The sequence below is a fragment of the Leiobunum rupestre genome, chromosome 3 (assembly GCF_980474605.1).
Source record: "Leiobunum rupestre chromosome 3, qqLeiRupe1.1.hap1, whole genome shotgun sequence".
Classification (NCBI taxonomy): Eukaryota; Metazoa; Arthropoda; class Arachnida; order Opiliones; family Sclerosomatidae; genus Leiobunum; species Leiobunum rupestre.
Genome location: NC_143386.1, coordinates 47,717,821 through 47,738,189, shown reverse-complemented (window position 1 = coordinate 47,738,189; position 20,369 = coordinate 47,717,821). Strand labels below are relative to the sequence as shown.

Genomic DNA, 20,369 nt, shown 5'->3' with positions numbered 1-20,369 from the left:
TGATCACTAGATAAAATAAGCTTCGTGCGCGCAGCGCAGATGGCGCTACTGTCGTTTTAACCAAGAATCTAATCGGTGCCTTGTCAGCCATTCGATTATGCGTTCTAGTTTGTTATCTGATTTCTATGATTGTCGTGTGTACTGCCGCTATTTACAGGTCTGCCAGAGAGTGCATGAAAGTATATAGCGCGACGTAGGCAGTAGCTCTCCTCTAGCTAACCAATCATGAGCTGTTATGACCCTGAACTGGGAAAGTGACGTCTGCTAGAAAAAATTTGAATTTACTTTCAGTTTTGGCCAAATGAGAGTTTGAGACAGGTCTTATCGTGTCTGGCTTAGGAATGTAACGAATCTGGCGAATGTTATTCGTTGTTCTGGTTCAATATACTCCTAAAGCTTAATAACTTATTAGGGTTAAAAATAAAGTTCTACATAAAATGACCCATAATACAGGTAATACAGTGATTAAATTGGAATTAACTAAAGACTTATTCATAAACCATCTAACAGGTGATCCCAAAAAACCGAAAGCTGTCGAAACGAATGTTTTAAATCACCGTAGGCCGCCTAGAAGAATACCAAAAACTATAACTGTTTTTGATGGATATGCAGTTGGTGGTGGTAAGACAATGAGCCGTTGTTTGTTTGAAACCTATTAAATGTTATTTTTAATGGATAGGTGATTCAACAGCTTCCAATATTGGTATTTTATGTGATCTTAATGTCTCTAATACTTCACTTTTCCCCAAGAATAAACATGCACCAAAGTCCTTGGTTATAGAATCGTTAATTGAACAATTATGTTCATTTCTTGAAAAAGATCAGAAAAAACGAAATCAGTTGTTTAGAGGTAACTAAAAGAATATTTATGTTAATTGATGTGGTATGAATCAATAATACTGTGATGAACATTTCAGTTATTTGTAATAGCTTATCTAACTGGAAGGTTCTAGACGCAAAATTTCATAATGAAACAATGCATGGAATTAGACTTCAATTTCGCGTTGCATTTGAAAAGTATATTACACAAATGAAAAATTCTATTCAACATCTCGACCAACCAAATGAACTTCTATTGAGTATTACAATCCCAGAATGGGACAGGTAATGTAATGTCATTCTCATTCCCAATTCATTGATAAGAAAACCATCCTGTTTTTCAATAGAAAGGAAAGTCTCTCAAGCTGCCTGTACCAAAACTGCTACCCCAATACTCATTTCTACGAGTTGTACACCAGACAGTACGAACGAGATTTTGTGGAACAGGAAATTATTGATAAAGGGGCATTTGGTATTGTGTTTAAGGTAAATTAACATTTTATAAGTTTTCCACTAATGCTTCAAACAATAATGCTTACAAAAAATACATCTAGGCGATGAAAAAAGTAGAAAAAGTTGAATATGCTGTCAAAAAAATACCTTTTTCATGTGATAATGAAGATCCCTTGCTTCCTAATGTATGATATAAATTATCATTAGTCGCTACCATTGCCAATTAATTAAATAATACAATTAACAGGTGCTAAGGGAAGTAGAAGTTTTTGCTAGGCTGTCGCATTCTAACGTTGTCAGTTACAAAACTGCATGGATAGAACCTGCATTAGGCGATATATCAGATTTCTTTGGCTCAAGTAACGAGACATCTACTGAAACCCTTGAACTTAGCTCAAAAAATCAAAAAAGTGTTAGATCATCTCCGATATTAGAAGAAGAAGAAGAAAGCTTGACTAGAAGCGATAGTCTTGGTTTTGAAACTTCAAACTTAAGAGAAAACGTGTATAATTCATTTTTTAATCAACATGAAAGTCTACAATTAAGTTCTTACAAAGAAATAATGGTTACAAGGTCTTCTATATTAGAAGAACAAGAACAATTGTTTAAACGGACTAAAAATGATAGTTTCAGTATTGAAGATTCTAAATTAAGCAGCGAGGAATTTAACATAATGCTGGATCAAATGGTGGAGAGATACGATTCTGGAGAATTCACAACTGATTTACAAGCTGGTACCATATTATTTTTTCTACTTTGAACTTTAGTATAATCATTGTAATTGTGCCTCTTATTTATAATTAAGGTATTTTAAGTAGTTCAGTGCGTAATAGACACTTTTCTGGTGATACTTCGAAGTCTCTGAGCGATTCGGAATTGGACAATGCTGAACTATTCGAGCAATCATGTAAACAAAAATTGTTTAGTAAAAATGATTTAGCCTTAGTGCCAACTTTCAAACGTAGCAAGAGCTTAAATGCGGAAAACAATTACTCATTTAATGGTGCTAGTAGTAAAATTGTAGGTATAATAAAAATTTATGTATTTATAATATTTATTTGTTGATTTTTATTTTCTGTATAGACAACAAATGCAATTCTCTATGTGCAAATGGAACTTTGCAAATATAGTCTTCGTAAATGGCTCGATGAAAGGAATGCCACTGGAAAAGGTACTTATTCTATTAAAACGCCTATTTTTTGACTGTTCAATCTAAGAAATTTTGTTTCATAGTCGATACAAAGTCCGCCACAAATATATTTAAACAAATTTTGAAAGGAGTTCAATATTTACACAGCCAAGATCTTATGCACCGTGATCTTAAGGTATAAATAACATTTATAATGAGTGTAGTTTGTGAAATTATTTTTATTTTGTCCGTGATATTTCAGCCTCAAAATATATTGTTTGACAGTCAAGATAGAGTAAAAATAGGTGATTTTGGTTTGGCAACTGCGTGTTGCTGTTTTAATAGAGATAATTTAAAAAAAACAAACAAGAAGCACACTTTTGGTCACTCTCAAGGAGTGGGAACTAGTCCGTATTCAGCTCCTGAAGTCAAAAATGGAACTTCCTACGATACTAAGGTTCATTATTACTTAATAATTTTTAAATAAAACTTATTTTAATGAGCTCCTTTTTTTGTTGTAGGCTGATATGTATAGTCTTGGGGTTATACTGTTGGAGTTGTTTTATCCATTTGTAACTGGCATGGAACGTGCCATAGTCATAGAAAGTGATCTTCCCAAAGGAAAATTACCCAATGAATTTAAACAAAAATTTCCCGAACAAGTAATAATTTTATTTAATTAAAGTTAGTTGATTTGTTTTAACTAATATTTTTTTATTTTATAGGCTTGTGTGATACTTGATCTAACAAACTTTAAACCTAAACTTAGACCTGGTGCATCTGATGTATTAAACTCTCAATTATTTTTATCAAAAACACAGGTACATAAATTCAACTTGTTCAATTCAATTCAATTTGTTTTTGCCTTCCAAAAAATATCTAATTAAATTACCAAATTTTTTAGGTTATTGCCAAACAAGAAATGGAAATTAAGAATCTTAAAAAAGATGTTATGAAGCTCAAAGCTAAAATCAGAATTTTAGAACGGCAGAAGAAAACTATCGCTAAGCCCCCTTTGGTTCGTCATTGAAACCCAGATAGGTAGTGGCTAAAACAGACACTATTAGTTTTTTCTCATCATTGTTTGTAAATTTGACTTAAAAAATAATTATACTCGCATTTTAATATAATTTATACATAATAATAAGTATGTTTAAGAAAAAACGTTCTTATGACTTTTTAATTTGACTGTAGCAGACACTAGATCATAGGAGGCGCAAGCCCGCAACCTTGGAGAAGCTAGCCCTGATATGCCTAATACACCCAAATCGGTCGCGAATACTGTTATGTAGAAAGATCTTATTTAATTATGTTGGAAAATTTTCTTTAGTGAAACGTAAATTCATGTGAATAAATAATTTTTTAATATTTAAATTTCTTGTGATTTCATTTTGAGTTCTCATTTTACGTTTTAGCAATTTTCGGTATCTTATTCTTTATAAATTTATTTATGATAAGTTTTCCCCGCCAATTTGATTGCTAAAATCGAAGTAGGCCGTGCATTTATTTTTAAAAAAAAAGTTTTCAGTAGACGACAGTTCATTCAAATTTCGGGCCTTGGTATCGCGTGCAATTGCCAATTTGTATAAAATGCCAACAGATAGTAAACGTTTACCTTATCCAGAAGATACTAGACCAAGAGAAATTTTTAAAATTGCAAAGCATGTCAAAGTATAAAAAGATGCAAATAATTTGTCCAAATAAAAATTGTTTATTTAGTTTTGTTTGTTTAAGTTACTATCAAAAGATGGAAAAAGGCAAGATGGTAGACCTCAAGATGAAATTAGGCCAATATGTAAAGTATTTTCATTATTTTTGTCAAATATTCAACTTATATTTTATTTTGTTTCAGTTCTAAAAGTTGGTGCTGTTAGTTCAGCAAAAGGTTCTGCATATTTAGAACTAAATAGAACTAAAGTTCTTTGCTCTGTATTTGGTCCTCGAGAGATGACCAGAAAACAGGACTTTAGTTTAAATGGAAAAATAAATTGCATGTTTAAATTTGCACCGTTTTCATGCCCCGTAAGGAGACAGTATCAACAAGATGCCGAAGAAAAGGAATTTTCAACAATATTGAAGGAAGCGCTTGACCCGGTCATCTGCTTGGTAAAATTTTAAATTAGAATCAATCGTGAACAAATTTAAAATGTGTGTTATATTTTTTTAGTTTAAATATCCCAAATCAATAATTGATATTAATGTTTTGGTCATTGAAAATGATGGAAGTGGTAACCCTTTTTATTTATTAAACTAATGTCAGAGTTGTAATAATGCGTAAACCTTTTTTAGCATTATCCGCAGCCATAACCTGCGCAGGGGCAGCTTTAGCAGATGGAGGGATTGATTTATATGATATTGTTGTTGGCAGTTCTTTTGTAAGATCCAATGCCATCTTGTTAACTAATTCAGCAAGGTTGTAACGTGGTTTTCCATTTATAGAAACAATCGGGAAGTTTGAGTTTACTAGACCCAACTTTGTCCGAAGAACTATTTGTTTCTGAAAATGAGGATAGTGGAAGGATAACATTAGGATGGATGCCATCTTTGCAACAAATTGCCACTGTATTTCACCATGGAAATTTCCAAGCAGATACTTTATCTAATGTATTCATATTCCTTCATCTCATTTATGTATGATAATTGCATTAATGTTTTTTTTTCAGGGAATAAAAACTTTAGTGGAAACGTGTGGAAAAACGAGTCTTGTTGTTCAGCAATGTTTGCTAAAATCAGTTAAACAGACTAAGAAAGATAGCGATGATAAAACCTGATGTGCTCCAATATTTTTTACTGCTAATAAATTTTTGTTATACCACGTGGTTTTACTAATTTATTTTCACATTAGTTTTAGTTGTAATATAAATATTGGTCACTAGGTGACGCTGGTTGTAAATTTTTTGAGTCAATAGCGGATTGAAAGAAAAATGGCGCCTGGACGAAGTCGTGCGCGCCCGTCACTCTCGAAAGATACTTCGAAACGACATAATTTTAAACATTCCGAAGCTAAAAATGTCGTTAAAGTTGTTGAGTCAAGGTACAGCTATAAATTATATATAGAAACATAATGCAGATTTTGTTGATATTAAATTGATTTTGTGAAACCGTGACCTCAAAAAAAACTTATCTTAAGCCTATCTGTCAAACAGCCATGTGCTTTTGTCATATGGAAAAGTGTAATGCTAGTAAGGCTGGTTACATATGAAACTTAAATCTAAAAGAAACCCGTTTTTCAATAAATTATAGCAATGAAACGCAAGTGCCAAGCAAAGTATCCAATTCTTCATATATGGATAATTCATCTCCTTGTCCACGTTCCATGACTGCATTGAAGCTATTCCTTTCATCTTCACTTTGTTCCGTTGTTTGGACAGGAATATCTGATTGTGATGAGACTTTTAACTACTGGGAACCTGTAAGTGTTAAATGTTCAATTACTTTTACTGACATCACCTAAATTACTTTGATATCTATGATAAGACGCATCTATTAATCTATGGCACTGGGTTTCAAACGTGGGAATATTCTCCAGTATATGCCTTAAGGTCTTACCTTTATCTGTGGCCTCAAGCTGCGATAGGAAAATTATGCTTTGAAATTTTCCACCTCAATAAGGTTTGACAAAAGTTGTTCTAACTATCTACAAGTATAATATTATCCACTAATTTATTAATTTTATAATTAGATCTCCACTTTTTATGTCATAAGATCCTTTTTGGGAATTATATCAGCATTATGTCAACTATATTTTTATCAGTAATTGATAATTTTTTTTTATTGGTTCATTTAAATCCACCCTTATGTCTAAATTTATTCTAGAGGGATATGCAAAAGATTTGGCTCTCATGTTGGACGTCTAGCATTAGTATTTTTAACTTTTTCTACGGGGTTGTTTGTATCATCAACCGCTTATTTGCCAAGTTCTTTTGCCATGTATACAACTATGGTGGCATTTGGAGCTTGGTTTAATAACCAGAATCAGGTGTGATTGTTTATATTATTCTTGGAGACAGGGAATGATATTTGAAATTAACGAACTCTTAACCTTTATAGTTTGCAATAATGTCAGTTGCTTTGGGGGCAATAGTAGGCTGGCCATTTGCTGCCTTAACTGGGTAAATATTATGGTAGCCATATCCTTTGTTTTTAAAACAGTCTTTTATATGTTAAACGTTTCTATAGCATTCCACTCGCTCTAAGCATTATATTCGTGCAGAAAAAGGTGAAATACTTCGCCATCTGGTCTATCATATCTCTTGTTTTGTTTATGGTAAGTTTTAAATTTTAACTTCAGCTTTCATTAGAATACAAAATGATGTTGAAATATTTAGATTCCATTAGTTGCGATTGATAGTTATTACTACGGGAAGCTTGTAGTTGCTCCATTGAATATCATTTTATACAATGTATTCTCTCAACATGGGCCTGATATTTATGGTACTTTTAAAATTGACTACATTTTAAGTCTTTTATAACTGAATCTTGACTTCTTTTCCAAAATAGGAATCGAGTCGTGGACTTTTTATTTTTTAAATGGCTTCCTCAATTTTAATTTTGCCTTCATTTCTGCTCTATTTTCCGCACCACTTTTGGTATCACTTTTTTACCAATAGCGTTTTAACTTTTCCAAATTTTCCTTTCCTAATCCTTGTTTCTTAATTTGTAGTTGGTTTATTATTTGGGGACTAGATCAACCACGTATGTACAATCCTGCGCTGTAACTCTCACTGCCATGTATCTTTGGATAGCGGTTTTCTTTACAAGACCACATAAAGTGCATCTTTTAAATCTCTACTTTTAACTTTGATTCCCCTTAAATAAAATTTTTCTCTTCTTATTGTAGGAGGAGCGATTCTTGTTTCCCATATACCCTCTTATATGTTTAGCTAGTGCACTTACACTTGATTGCTCAAAAGTAAGGTTTTGAGATTAACTATTATCCCAAGTGTATATTAGTTCCAACAAGAGAAGCTATATGCTCAGAATATATGTAGTTAGTTTTTCAATACTAACTTTCTATATTGATGCGTTGGCTACTCAAGGGCTAAATTATACACTCATGCTAGTAAATTTACGTCTAAATTAGGGTCTTTACTATAATTTAAGAAAATAATAATGCGTTTATGGAAACGTAAATATACATCCAAAGTAATTGATTATTTTACAATAACATTTCTGGTCATATGCGCTTTACTTTCAATATCCAGATCAGTGATAATTTACAAAGGTATAAGTGCAAAATAATGCAGGGCTGTAGTATAAAGTCTAAAAAAAAAATATTGTAGGCTTCAAGGCTCCAGTTGAAGTATTTCTCGAAGCCAATGCTCATTTTGAAGACAAGAGCGGTAGTTCTGTGTTAAAGGCAAACACTAACATTTGTGTGGGGAAAGATTGGTATAGATTTCCTAGTAGCTTCTTCTTGCCAACAGGGTAAATGCTAAATTTTATCAACAAATGAGTAATTGTCTATGGTTTAAAAATCAAAATTTCAATGGTTTAGCCTTCAACTTAAATTTCTGCAATCGGACTTCAAAGGGCAGCTACCTCAACCTTTTCCGAATAATGATCACCCAACTTCAGTCATTCCCAAACATATGAATGATTTGAATTTAGAAGAAACTAGTAGATACGTAAGTTTTCTGAATTTATTGCAATTGTCTCGTACATGGAAAAAATATTAAAATTGAGGTTTTGTAATAGGTCACTGTAAACCAGTGCCAATATTTGATTGATGCAGACTTCCCTTACGAAAGTAAATTAGAGCCAAGATACTCGGATCACAAGGACCGATGGCAAAAATTGGTCTCTGTTCCATTATTGTACAACCAAAAGTAAGTTTTAGTGGTGGTTCCCCAAAAATTAATTATGATATGTGCCAGGAGGGAACCCTTAGACCTTCTTATTAGATTAATAGTGGGAAAAACATGCATAGGTCCCTTGAATGACTTGTTAGCAAAGACGAAACAGGGCTATAAATTTCAGTATAGCCAGTATTATTTCTAGTTTTTGTGTGATAGGGGATATTCAGTTGCAGTCTTGCAGAATATGTGGGGTAGGGTGGCTAAATAATTACATAACGAAAAACATGCCCTGTTAAATAAGTTCAATTGTGTTATTTTGGAAAAAGTTTTCACATAATTTATTTGAACACTCTTTTTACTGTATCGTAACCCCTCTATATATATTTCAGTCTTTCTCGCAAAAGAAGGGATTAATTTAGCCATAATTTTTTTAAATACTTTACAGGTCCTCTAAATTGTTCCGTTCATTCTACATACCATATTTTACAGAAACAAAGTGCAGTTTTGTAGATTATAATATTTTAAAAGTTGTATGAAATGCAAAGTAAATGTTACACAAGGTGAAAAACTGGGGCTTTACATTTTGCACAAATTAGAAAGAGCTTATGGGAGCTTGTATACAAAAGATGAAATGCATTTTTTTCTGTTACTTGTATACAAAAAATAAAAGGTTTTGGGAGAAACGTAAAGCGAACAATATTAGATTTTTATAGACCATTTTACTAGAATATTTACATAAGAAAGATTTGGATTTTGACAAGATTGAAAGCGGGCCTGATTGTTTTTGATCTTGTTAATTTAAATTAATTTCATTTTAAAAATACGAATGCTGTTGATACAACAGATTATTTCAAAAAATTAAATTAGAGAAGTATGATTAATTGTAAAAAGTTACAGTGGAAAATAAAATTACACAAATACATTTATAGTAAATACCAGTAGTTATGCGAAAACACATACATGAGTTTCGATATATTCATAAATAACGTTTTAAAGAACACTAGGTTAAATAGAATTGCAAATTAAAACTTTTTCAAAATATTCTCGCTTCAATATTTTTACAACACTATTCTTTTTTTTAAAATTTTATATCTAAAACAATACTTTAAAATAAATTCTCAGTTGCTTAAGATGTATTACTGTCTTTTTTTTCCACTGGTAATTCTATTTGAGAAGGTTGCGCACTTTCTGTATTTTGTTGCGACCTTAGTAAATTGTCTATCATAAAGCCACCATTTGGGTGAAGAGTGCCCTGGGGGGGTTGATTATTTGACCCTAGGTTTGTAGTTTGATTTATAACATTTGTGGAAGGGGGTACAAGATCATGCTCTCGTTTTGGTAAATTGTTCTCTTGGGCCTCTGTACTCGTATTAACTGCCTCTGGTTCTTGTATTGAGGCTTCAGGATTAGGTTGATTGTTTTTTTCAGGGCTCACTGATTTGTTTGGTAGAGTCACATTTGTTGGTGTAGGGGAAATGGATTGGTTATTGTCTTGCAAATGGTCTTTAGTTGATTCAGTCATCGTTAACTCCAAAATGTTAGAAAGTTTTTTGTCATTAGTAACATTATCTTCTGGTGCACTAGGAAATGAAGAATGTTGTCGCGTCGATTCTTTTGTCTCACCAGAGACAGCTTCTTGACTATGACAAGTTGGAGAAGTTCTCTCGGAGCTATTTTTTGTAGTTAACTGTCTGTCTTCAGGTATAGGTTGTTGTTCCCTTTCTACTGATTTTGCGTGTTCTTCTACAGCTTTTTGGCGCTGTTCTTCTATACATTTTCTCTGTTCACCCTCCTCAACTTCCCTTTGTTGTTCTTCTTTCTTGACTTTTTCTTCTTCCAATAACCTATATCTCTCTTCTTCCATGGCTTTTTGTTTCTCTTCTTCCAAAGCCATAAGTCTCTCTTCTTCCATAACCCTAAGTCTTTGGGCTTCCATGGCCCTGTGCCTTTCTTCTTCGATAGCCCTATGTCTCTGCTCTTCCATGGCTCTGCGCCGTTCTTCTTCCATGGCTCTATGCCTTTCTTCTTCCATGGCTCTACGCCTTTCTTCTTCCATGGCTCTACGCCTTTCTTCTTCCATGGCTCTACGCCTTTCTTCTTCCATGGCTCTGCGCCTTTCTTCTTCCATGGCTCTACGCCTTTCTTCTTCCATGTCTCTGCGCCTTTCTTCTTCCATGGCTCTGCGCCTTTCTTCTTCCATGGCTCTGCGCCTTTCTTCTTCCATGGCTCGATGTCTCTGTTCTTCCATGGCTCTGTGCCTTTGTTCTTCCAAGGCTTTAAGTCTGTTTTCTTCTTCTACAGCTCGACGTCTACTTTCTTCTTCTATGGCTCGACGTCTGCTTTCTTCTTCCAAAGCTTTCAGTCTATTTTCTTCTTCTATGGCTCGACGTCTGCTTTCTTCTTCCAAAGCTTTCAGTCTATTTTCTTCTTCCATGGCTCTACGTCTTTTTTCTTCTTCCATGGCTTTACGTCTTTTTTCCTCTTCCATGGCTTTGCGTCTGTGTTCTTCCATTGCTTTAAGTCGGTTTTCTTCTTCCATGGCTCTACGTCTCCTTCCGTCTTCCATGGCTTTAAGACTGTTTTCTTCTTCCGCAATCCTCGGCCTCTGCTCCAACTCCATAGCTCCACATTTTTCTTCTATGTGTTGACTTTCATCTTCTTCTGTCACTTTTTGTATATCTTCCTCTTTTATCTGTTTACTTTGTTCATTATCTAGTACATTATTTTCAGTCTCTGAGGATTTACTTTTATCGTCCCTCGTAGGTGGAGTTTTTCCTTCTGTAGACTTTGATTCTTTCAAAACAAGTTTTTCTGCTTCATTCACTGCACTTTTTTGTTCCCCATCAGTATGTTTCTCACATTTCGCTTCTGTGGATCTCTGGCGCTCCTGCTCTATAGATTTCCTTCGTTCTTCTTCAATGGCCTCTGCTTGCTTCTTTTCTCGCTCATACCTCTGTCTACAATCTCTTTCCATATATTCACGGTATTCACGATCAATTTGTTTTTGATTGTCAAGTTCTCGCTGGTAATCCCTTTTGCGTTTTTCCCTCTGAGAACTATCCTTTTCATCAGATTTTGTTTCTTTCATTTGGGGCCCATGAGATTTATTCGAATCGGTTTTTATCTCTGTACTTTGAGGCAAAGACTCTGACTTCTTATCAGACCTTGACTCTTTAAGATCTGTGACTTTTTGGAATTCTTCGGTAATGATTTCTTTTTTAATATTTACTGATACATCTTTATGGCTGGGTCCTGGTCTATCAGAGCGATCAATCTCCGGTTGTACTGGCATTAATGAAACATTCGGTTTTGGTGGTTCAGCTAATTCATTTCTTGGAAGTGGTTTAGGTGCGTAAGGATCTATATTAGCGAGTTCCTGCAGATGAGATACTGGTGTATTAGGATAGGGTCCTCTGATTGGCATACCTGGACCTTGTTGCATTAAACCATCTCTTGGTAGAAGTGGTCCAGGTGGCATGTGACTTGGATGTGATGGAGCCATAGATGTATTTGGATGAGAGTGATGAGGTGCCACACTGGCGTAAGTCGGAGGAACACTTTGTATCATTGGAGGTTTACCATAAGGCTGAGAACCAACTGTGCCACTATAAGGTGGAGGACCTCCATGATGCATCATAATATTCATACTAGGGTTAATAAATCTGCTTCTAATTTCTTCCCTTGCATTTGAACCTCCCATAGATAGATGAGAAGGTGGCATAGGAATATTATGACGAGACATTCCACTAATTGGATGATGATAAGGAGGTCTTATGGAACCAGGGTGATGAGTAGTAGGAGGTTGTTGGGGAATAGAATTCCTTAGTGTACTACCTCCAGGTGTTATGTTTTGATTTGCAATAGGTACGGTAATGGGGCTGTTTGTATAAGTGGTACCAGATGTAGTTGGAGGATGCGATGTATTCCTTCCAATGTTGGGTGGTTGGCACGGTCCACTAACTGGAACATTACTATGAGTTTGTCCTCCATCCGATGTTGGTATGTGAGTAGGATGTCCACCTGCTGTTGTACTGAGAGATAGAGATACAGCTGATGATACATGTATAGGGGTTGGTGGGCCTGAGCTTCCTGAAGTACCATGATGAGGAGGTGCTCCAGTAACTGGAATATTATGATGAGAAGGTGGTGGGCCTCCAGCAACATGGTGAGCTTGAGGTCCAGTGGGAGCATGATGCGGCTGATAGGAATGTGGTCCTGCCGGTGGAGGGTTCCTGTGTGGAAGCCTCATTGGAAGTTTATGACCGGGTGTTGTTTGAGGTTGTTGATTCATATGAGGAGGTGGAGGCCCTGGATAATTAGGGTGTGGAATATTATGTCTTGGAGGCATTGAAGGATGTGGCATCTGGCTAGTGGTTCCTGGAGGTTGGTTATAGTTCACGTTATAACTCGGGTCTTCTGGTGGGGGCTGATTGAGATGCGTACTTGTTTGTGGTAGTTGATGTGTATTTGGATAATAGTTTTGAGGTGGGGGTGGTTGTTGTCCTGACACCCCTGTATTTGGAGGATAGTAATTTGGAGGTGGTGGAGGATTACCTTGTTGATAAGAACCAGGATAGCCTCTGTACTCATCATGGCTCTGTTGAGGATGATGCTGATAGTTGCCTGAATTGGGAGATCTAGGGTAAGGTCCACCTGGAGGTGGTTGTTGATAATATGGAGGACCAGCTGGACCCGGGTAAGGGTAATTACCCTGGGGCCTATAATGTTCACCAATATTACCCCTAAATTCAGGTCCTTGATTTGGATGGTGAGGGTTTAAATGTCTGGCATGCGTTGGTGGTGGAGTATGTCTATTATATATATTAGGAGATCCTGGATAAGGTCCGGTTAACGGCGTGAGTGGTTTTGCACTTCCACTAGATAGAGGTGAATTTCCTTCGCGATTGTAAGAATCCAATGAAGTTAGCTTTGATGGACTGCCAGGACCATAACTCTCAACCATAGATGGTCTTAATGGGCTAGGTCTGTTTGAGTAGTCATCTAATGGTGTTAAATTTTCACCATAGGGTTCCCCGTAATTTCTGTTCCTGATTTGTTGCATTCCTGGAGAATTTTGGTATGGGTAATTTTGGGGTCTGCTCACATTCTTCATCATGGTTAAATCTTGGGCAGAATCGATTTCACGACCACCAAGATGAGGTACTGGAGCATTATTAGGACCAATATTTTCCATCATTTGAGGATGTTCCATGCCCATTTCAGGACCCATGGGCCGGTTCCCAGCAACTTCTGTAGTGGACATAATAACACCGCTCCGGGGCTGAACTAAAAGTTGTTTCGTTAAGGGCATGGCTGTTGGATGGAGTGGAGGCTGTTGTTGAGACTGATTATTGGGAAGAGCGACTAAGGGAGGTGGAGGTGGCAAAGAATTGTCCCTTATTTGAGACATTGCAACATTTCCGGGTTGAGGAACCATTTGCAATTCGTAGGGCATTTGTGGTGGTATTAGAGCTTCAACTGGTTTGGGAATATTACTGTCCAAGTTAGCCTCTGGAATTTTTTCTGTTGGATTTGATTGAATTGGTTTAGCAACGGTGCTTTCTGTAGATTGTGGCTTGGTTTGTCCTTCTTTATCCTCCTCATCATCAGATCTTATAATTTGTCTTTTGGTTCCAACTTTAGTCTCTGAATCAGTATCCTCACTAGTTCCTTCTTCATTTTCACTTCCTTCTTCGTCCTCCTCCTCATCATCATCATCATCTTCCTCCTCCGTTTCAGAATCTTTACTTTTCTTAAAAACCTTGGATGATGGTCTTATAGTGGAACTACGTTTCTTCACTTTTTCTGATCCAGAACTGGCTTCCGAATCACTTTCCATCTTTGATTTTTTGCGTTTGCGATCACTTTTGGATTTCTTATTGGAATCATCTGATCCGGAATTGCTCGATTCATCAAATCTTGATATTAATGTTCGTTTCTTCTTTTTACCAGATTTCCAATCATCTTCACTGTCTGGTTGTTTCATTAGTTCCCATTTGCTCTTGGACTTTTTCCTAATGTTCAGCAAATTATTGTAAAAACCAAAAACTCTCAAAAACTCTTTAAATACAAATACTTACTTTGGCCTTGACCATTCTTCCTCATCATCAGATGAAACCTCTTTGTAGCTAATTTTTTTCCTAGCAGCCCTTCTTACATTAGGCGCATAATCACTACCTTCTTCGCTTTCATAATCATCACTTTCAACAACTGAAGTAAAAGTAACAATTTGAAGTTATTCACTTACTGGTGCTTATACACATTGCCTTTACTCACCAAAATCATCACCCCATCGTCTTTTCCTATTGCCTCTTTTAGAACTCCTTCCGCCACCACCACGTCTGTTCCTTCGAGTTTCTTTTCTCCAATCAGAATCATCTTCTTCCTCTTCATCGTAGCTTTTTTCTGATTTTGAAACCTCAGTGTCCGAATTTGGTCCAGAGCTTCCCATAAAATCCTCATCATTTTTATCTCCATCATCTTCCTCACTAGTCAAATCTAAATCATTGAGTCTTTTCTTTTTTTTTCCACCACGGTGTTTCACAACCCTATTTTAAATAAGAAAGATTCATATTTTTATCAAATTGAAAGCAAAAAGGTTATTGAGCCAGTACCTTAAATCAATTTCCTCTGGCAATTCTTCTTCCACTTTTTCTTCCTCTTTTGATTCATCCTCTTTATCTTCAGCCAAATTAGATATATCTTTACCTTTGCTTACTGGCGGTTCCGGCGGTTCTATAACAACAGATTTTTTATAGTACATTATGTTACATTTTAAGTCAAAAAATCTCAAACCTTTTTCTTTCTCGGTATGTACGGGAAAATCAGTTCCTAGTTGGCTTTGAAGTGCGGTTGCAATCAGTTCGTCATACTCTCTATACTGATAGCTAACAGCCTTACGATTCCTGATAGACCTCGTGTACTTCTTTTCCTTTTTCATTTTAGAGTAGTGCTCTCTTTCACCTTCGTCTTCGCTTTTATCTTCTGAATAGTCATCATCATCTTCATCCGTGCTTCTGCTCTTTCTCTCTGTTGGGTTCAAGTTTTATACACATTTTTCTTTTTTGTTTCCATATAGAGATATTTCACTTGTATAGGGGTCTACGTCACCAATGCTTTTTTGTATTGAGAAACCCGCTCAAAATGGCGACCATTACACTGCCAAAGCTAGGGAAAACAGACGCCGTGAAATATCTCTATTGTGTCAAGACACCTACTTATTTTCTTTTTTCGTATTTCATGTTCAATTTTATCTTTATCTTCGTCTTGTTGTTCTTCATCTTCTTCACCAGAACTCTCTTTCTTTTCCTAAACACAGAAATGGTAGAATTAAGTAAAAAGAAAAACTTGGAATAAGACACCCGCGTGTTTACCGGTTTCAACACATTGTCCAAGCTTATTCCAACATAGGCTAATCGCTGTTTTCTAAGTTCTTCACGTTCCCTCTTTTTCAACAGTTGATCAAAATTTTTCAGTTCTTCAAATAGTTTATCGCACAACATTTTCTGTTTGGAAAACAAATTTTACAGTCAATGGTACAATTATTGAATTTTTTTTATTCCTTTACATGTTCACAAGGAGGGCAAAACCAATCTCCATCAGGAATAATCATTAGAGGTGGATTCAAACAAGCAGTGTGAAATCCGCTGTCGCAAGAATCACACAGTAATATCCATTCTGGATGATCTTGAGCTCCACAACGTCCGCAAGGTTTGTCATCATTACTGTCATCCTTTACCGAATCTTTTCCTTCCTCGTCACTTCCAACTTCGCTTGGAGCTGTAACTGATATTCTATTAAACCTGTACAAGTGCTCTTCGGAATGGAAAATATTATTCTACTTTTACCTTTTTTAAGAGTACGAGCTCTTCTTATAACAACTGGTTCCTCAGAAACGTCCAACTCCTCGCACGCAAATTCGTCTTCATTTTCATCAAATTTTAGCACTTCCTCTTCTTGCTCAACGTCATCTTCCTCATAAACTTCCTCTTCTTCTTCAGTGCTGGAGTCATCATCTGATACATCCCAAGGGTTGGAACTGGATTTAAGACCCCAGTTGCTTCCGCGACTGCCTTTGCCTCTCTTTTTCTTCTTATTTTTGGTTTTACCGGATATAGACCCAGTTACTGAGGACGATTTCCATTCTTGAGAGTCATCATCATCACAATCTTTCTCTTCCAATTCTTCAAGATAAAATTCCAGATCTTCTTCCTACATTGTACAAAAGTAAATTCGTTTTCATAACTTACAATGAAAAGAAATTATACAAATAGTAATGAACAAAGAAATTGATTTTCTTTGACCTCTTGCTTTTTCTTGAGTTTAATCGGTGTCCTTTTTTGCTTTTTTGGTGAGTTCTTTAGCTTATCTTGCTCCTTTTGCTTTAGCTGTAACGCAGCTTCCTAGAATGAACCACAAATATTGAAATGCATTATAATTAAAAATCAAATAACTTTATTTACTTTCACTGCTTTTTCTTTAGCGAGTTGTTCGAGTCTCCTCTGTTCCTGTTTCATTTTCTCAGCCAGCTCGCTCATTTTCTTTTGTTGTTGTTGCTGAATACGAGGGCTCCTTTTAAGGGGTGCAGCGCTTTCGCAAGAGTTATCATTACTGAAGTCTCCTACTGAACTACTCTGGCCTCTTCCTCTGCTTCCTTTCGGACGCCCTCCTCTGCCTCTCCTACCCCGGGGCCTACCACCTTTAGCACCCCTAGCTACAGCTTCTTGTATCCTGCCCGTCATAGCATTGAAAACTTGGAGAAATCCCTCTGTACTAGCTCTAGGATCAGGATTTTCTTCATTAGCATTGAAATCCATGCTGAAATTTTGTAGGTGGAAGGAATTCGGCGATTTAACTTCCTTGAAAGTGTCGCTGTTTTTTTCACCATTCGCTTCTTCATTGTCTTCATCATCAATGTCCTCACTGTCTTCATCTTTCTTGATAGCTTTTTTAGATGACGTTTTTGTTTCATCTTTCTCTTTGTCATCTTTTTTCTCTGTATTTTTCAAGGAAGTTTTGGTTTCATTTTTTTCTTTGGCTTTTTTCTCTGCATTTTTCGGAGACATCTTGGAATCTTTTGCCTTGTTCTTTTGAATTTCTTCAACTTTAGTGTCCTTTTGTTTGCTAGCTCTTCGGGGCATTTGTCTCAGTTTTCTAGGTTCTGTTGTTTCTGGTGATGCTTTAGCTTCGTTCTCTGTGTCATCATCTTTAGCTTTATTTTCATCAGTCTGTTCCTCTACTTTACTTGAATCATTTGGAACGTCATTTTTTTCATTTACTTCCACCAATACTACTTTATCAGTGTCTTTTTCTTTGATTTTCTTTAATTTTTTTCCTTCCTCAACTTCATCTTTAGATTCGGTTATTAGTTTATCGTCATCATTAGCTGTTGATGGCCCTTTCTCCAGCACAGACTGTCCCAAAGTTTCTTTCATCGGTTTTTCTGGTTCTAGTTTGGGTGGCTCATCTTCAATTTCATCTAAATTTTCTAACTCAGATTCATCTTTTTTGGAATCTGTGCTCGTGTCATTTTTCTCAGCTTCTTTAGTTTCCAACACTGTCATTTTTTCTCCATTTTTCTCATTTTCCGGTTGTTTGTCTCGTTTTTCACTGTTTGTTTTGGAGGTTGCATCAGTAGAGCTTTCACAAGTATTTTCTATTAGCTGGGGTAATTCTTCTTCTTCTTCTTCCTCCTCCTCGTGGTCACCATTTATAAGCATCTCTTCTGTGCGTTCTGAGAAAAATTCCTTAAGCTTTTTTCTTCTTTCACTAACTGGTTTTAATTTTTCCAAATTTACAAGAGTTTTTTTAGATTGTTCTATTTCATCTTTAGTAGAAATGGCCATTGGCAGGTCTTTTTTGCTACTGACAACTAAACCTTCGCTTTTAATTATTTCCGACACCAATTCCTTGAGTGATTTTAGTTTAAATTTTGGTGTGAACTCCTCACATTTGGAATCAACCTCATTCGAAAGCGAAGTTATATTTATATCAGTTGATTTAGATGAGACACAGTTTAATTTACTAATCGAGTAGTTCTGAACATTGTTCTCCTCAAGCTCATTGATTTTGGAACTACAAGTACTACTGTTAAAATCACTGCTAGTTTTTTCAGTGTCTTTTACAACTGTGGTTGATCGATCCGTATTTAATTTTGTTTCATTGGACGGTAAATCCTCCTTTAGAGATTCGGGCTCTTTAGGTTTATCTGTAAGCGGTTCAGTTTCATTTTTATCCCCTGATATACTACTGGCTTTAATTTCTTTCACTCGAGAAGCGCAAATGTTTGATAATTTGTCAACAGAGCAAGTCTTATTTTGAATTTCACTAATTTCCACAAGTTTATCTGGTTCATCATTCGTAGCACAAGTTTTTTCAACACGCGAGAACTTCGGATCTGTAGCACTTGTATCAGCATCCGTAGTTTCATTTTTAATTTTGATGTCAACTGTTAGAGAGACTGGTCCATTCTCCACCTTTTCCGATATTTTGGAAAATAAAGGTGGTATTTGAATTTCAGACTGTCCCGTATCCAAAAGAACTTTTTCATCATCACCAAGTTCTGAAAAATAAAAAATATTCATAAAGAAAAGCATCTTACTGATGTTAATGGAACTAAGCGTTTATAACGAAGCTTACTCTCTTCTTCTTTTATAGTTTCCAAATAATTTGTTAATTTTTTTGCATCTGCGGCCATTTGAATTTGTATAGCAGGATTGCTGTCGCCATTTTCGCTGTTTGTTGATGAAGATTCTTCTTTTGTTACTTTCAAATTGCTCTGTTGAAGTTTAACCAATAACTGCGCAAATTCTTCTCGGGACCTTTAAAATAAATAGAAAATTAAATATTGAATTAGGGATATGGGTTTTTCCTTAATTAATATCTTTATAACTTACTGGCAAACGAGGCTCCAAGATGAGTCTTCATCAGCTTCTTCCTGATATATTCTGATATTTAGATTAGAATCTAGCTGAAACCAATACATATGGCCTTTAACATCCCTTCCTATTGGTAAAATACGTAGACTTTCGGCTTCTTGTTTATTTATTTCTGTCTTGAATTTTATATAGGTATCGAATTGAGCTTCGACGAGCCGCTACATAAAAAGAAAACATTATTACAATTGAATTTTTTTATATATAACTATAAGATGTGCAAGGAACATTTACTTTAAGAAGCTCCAGTTTTACTGACAGTTTAGCTTTTTTATAACCAAATCTTTCCAGTTCCCAGGCATCTACACTGGAATACTCGTGGCAAAACTATTAAACAACAAATGAAGTCTTACAATATTGGCCAAATTTTGTGGTTACACAGTTCCAAATATATTTATATACCTTAACTATTGCTTTTTCCCAACGATCTTTTGAAAACCATTTACGACATTTTCTCATTAATAAAATGTGTATGTCTCTGAGGTTTTCACTGACTGAAAAAAATATAAATTATGCCATAAATGACAATTAAGAATAATGCACTTTTGTAGCTATCTAAGAAGTTGGATTTTTTTTAATATTTTGCTACATTTTTTTTATTTTATGGTAAGTTTCTAAGATGCATTTAGAACAGGTGAATAAAACCAATTGGCTTACAGACTGTGTAAAGTAGATGTAATAGGCTTATAATGTTTTTTTTTTTAATGACAGTGGCATTCTATAAAGGCTAGTGCCTGGTTCTTATAAAAAGGGACGCCACCAAAAATCCATGGCAGTCGGCAGTTAACTAGTGGTTGAACTTAACCCTACTCGATGAAAAGATATTGTTACGCAAAGATTGAGGCATTACCATTCTTAGAGTCTTCTAGCATTAGACGTAACTCTTCCACGGAAACGTTAATTCCAATAAGATCACCAAATTTAATGAAAAATGAACAAATAACGGCGAAATTTGGATCCCCGTAGACACTTTCCTCGGTCGCCATTATGCCGATGACGATTTCTGTCATGAAAACAGTATGGCGGCCGCGAGTGATTACCTCTCTTCTTTGATAATGAAATGTTTGTTTTAATGCGAAAAACGTAAATAAATCAAGTTTTATTTATTTTCCAATGAATTTTATGATTAATAGTGTTATTATAAGTGTGTCATTAATGAATATAATTAGTAGAAACGGGTAATAAAAACACTTAAAGATGCGGTCATTAAAATTTTATTATAGTTTTAATTAGGTA

General features: G+C 35.5%; 4 protein-coding genes across 5 annotated transcripts; 3 read left to right on the top strand and 1 right to left on the bottom strand.

Moving 5' to 3' along the window:
* The first annotated feature begins 322 nt into the window (after positions 1-322).
* On the top strand, positions 323-3,775 carry LOC149952422 (eukaryotic translation initiation factor 2-alpha kinase 1-like). Its single transcript, XM_090170166.1, has 14 exons — positions 323-453; positions 511-621; positions 680-850; positions 918-1,104; positions 1,167-1,305; positions 1,374-1,457; positions 1,520-2,006; positions 2,078-2,292; positions 2,356-2,443; positions 2,506-2,597; positions 2,664-2,858; positions 2,923-3,063; positions 3,127-3,222; positions 3,306-3,775. Exons 1-14 carry the CDS (start codon positions 438-440, stop codon positions 3,429-3,431), a joined length of 2,148 nt encoding a protein of 715 aa, XP_090026292.1. The 5' UTR covers positions 323-437; the 3' UTR covers positions 3,432-3,775.
* Positions 3,776-3,921: 146 nt separating this feature from the next.
* LOC149952421 (exosome complex component MTR3-like) lies at positions 3,922-5,208 on the top strand. The gene is made up of 7 exons (XM_090170165.1): positions 3,922-4,072; positions 4,136-4,196; positions 4,254-4,507; positions 4,569-4,629; positions 4,691-4,776; positions 4,841-5,005; positions 5,065-5,208. Exons 1-7 carry the CDS (start codon positions 3,992-3,994, stop codon positions 5,170-5,172), a joined length of 816 nt encoding a protein of 271 aa, XP_090026291.1. The 5' UTR covers positions 3,922-3,991; the 3' UTR covers positions 5,173-5,208.
* A 94-nt stretch (positions 5,209-5,302) lies between these two features.
* Alg9 (alpha-1,2-mannosyltransferase Alg9) lies at positions 5,303-9,132 on the top strand. Its single transcript, XM_090168506.1, has 16 exons — positions 5,303-5,435; positions 5,645-5,813; positions 5,879-6,013; positions 6,084-6,154; positions 6,218-6,380; positions 6,452-6,513; positions 6,581-6,668; positions 6,730-6,835; positions 6,902-6,990; positions 7,065-7,172; positions 7,242-7,313; positions 7,505-7,625; positions 7,684-7,828; positions 7,899-8,028; positions 8,099-8,229; positions 8,645-9,132. Exons 1-16 carry the CDS (start codon positions 5,326-5,328, stop codon positions 8,733-8,735), a joined length of 1,791 nt encoding a protein of 596 aa, XP_090024632.1. The 5' UTR covers positions 5,303-5,325; the 3' UTR covers positions 8,736-9,132.
* LOC149952419 (uncharacterized) lies at positions 9,059-20,261 on the bottom strand. Of its 2 annotated transcripts, none has more exons than XM_090168504.1 (16): positions 19,984-20,261; positions 19,536-19,627; positions 19,368-19,460; positions 19,095-19,294; positions 18,838-19,019; positions 16,662-18,760; positions 16,503-16,601; positions 16,047-16,410; positions 15,767-15,984; positions 15,573-15,704; positions 15,417-15,507; positions 14,995-15,228; positions 14,814-14,934; positions 14,476-14,747; positions 14,280-14,409; positions 9,059-14,213 (listed from the first exon to the last, which is right to left on the bottom strand). In XM_090168504.1, the coding sequence occupies exons 1-16, from the start codon at positions 20,141-20,143 to the stop codon at positions 9,326-9,328; spliced, it is 9,375 nt and encodes a 3,124-aa protein (XP_090024630.1). In that variant the 5' UTR covers positions 20,144-20,261; the 3' UTR covers positions 9,059-9,325. The 2 variants fall into 2 exon arrangements, with proteins under 2 accessions (XP_090024630.1, XP_090024631.1); XM_090168505.1 differs by having other exon boundaries at positions 15,767-15,978; positions 19,984-20,260.
* Positions 20,262-20,369: the final 108 nt, after the last annotated feature.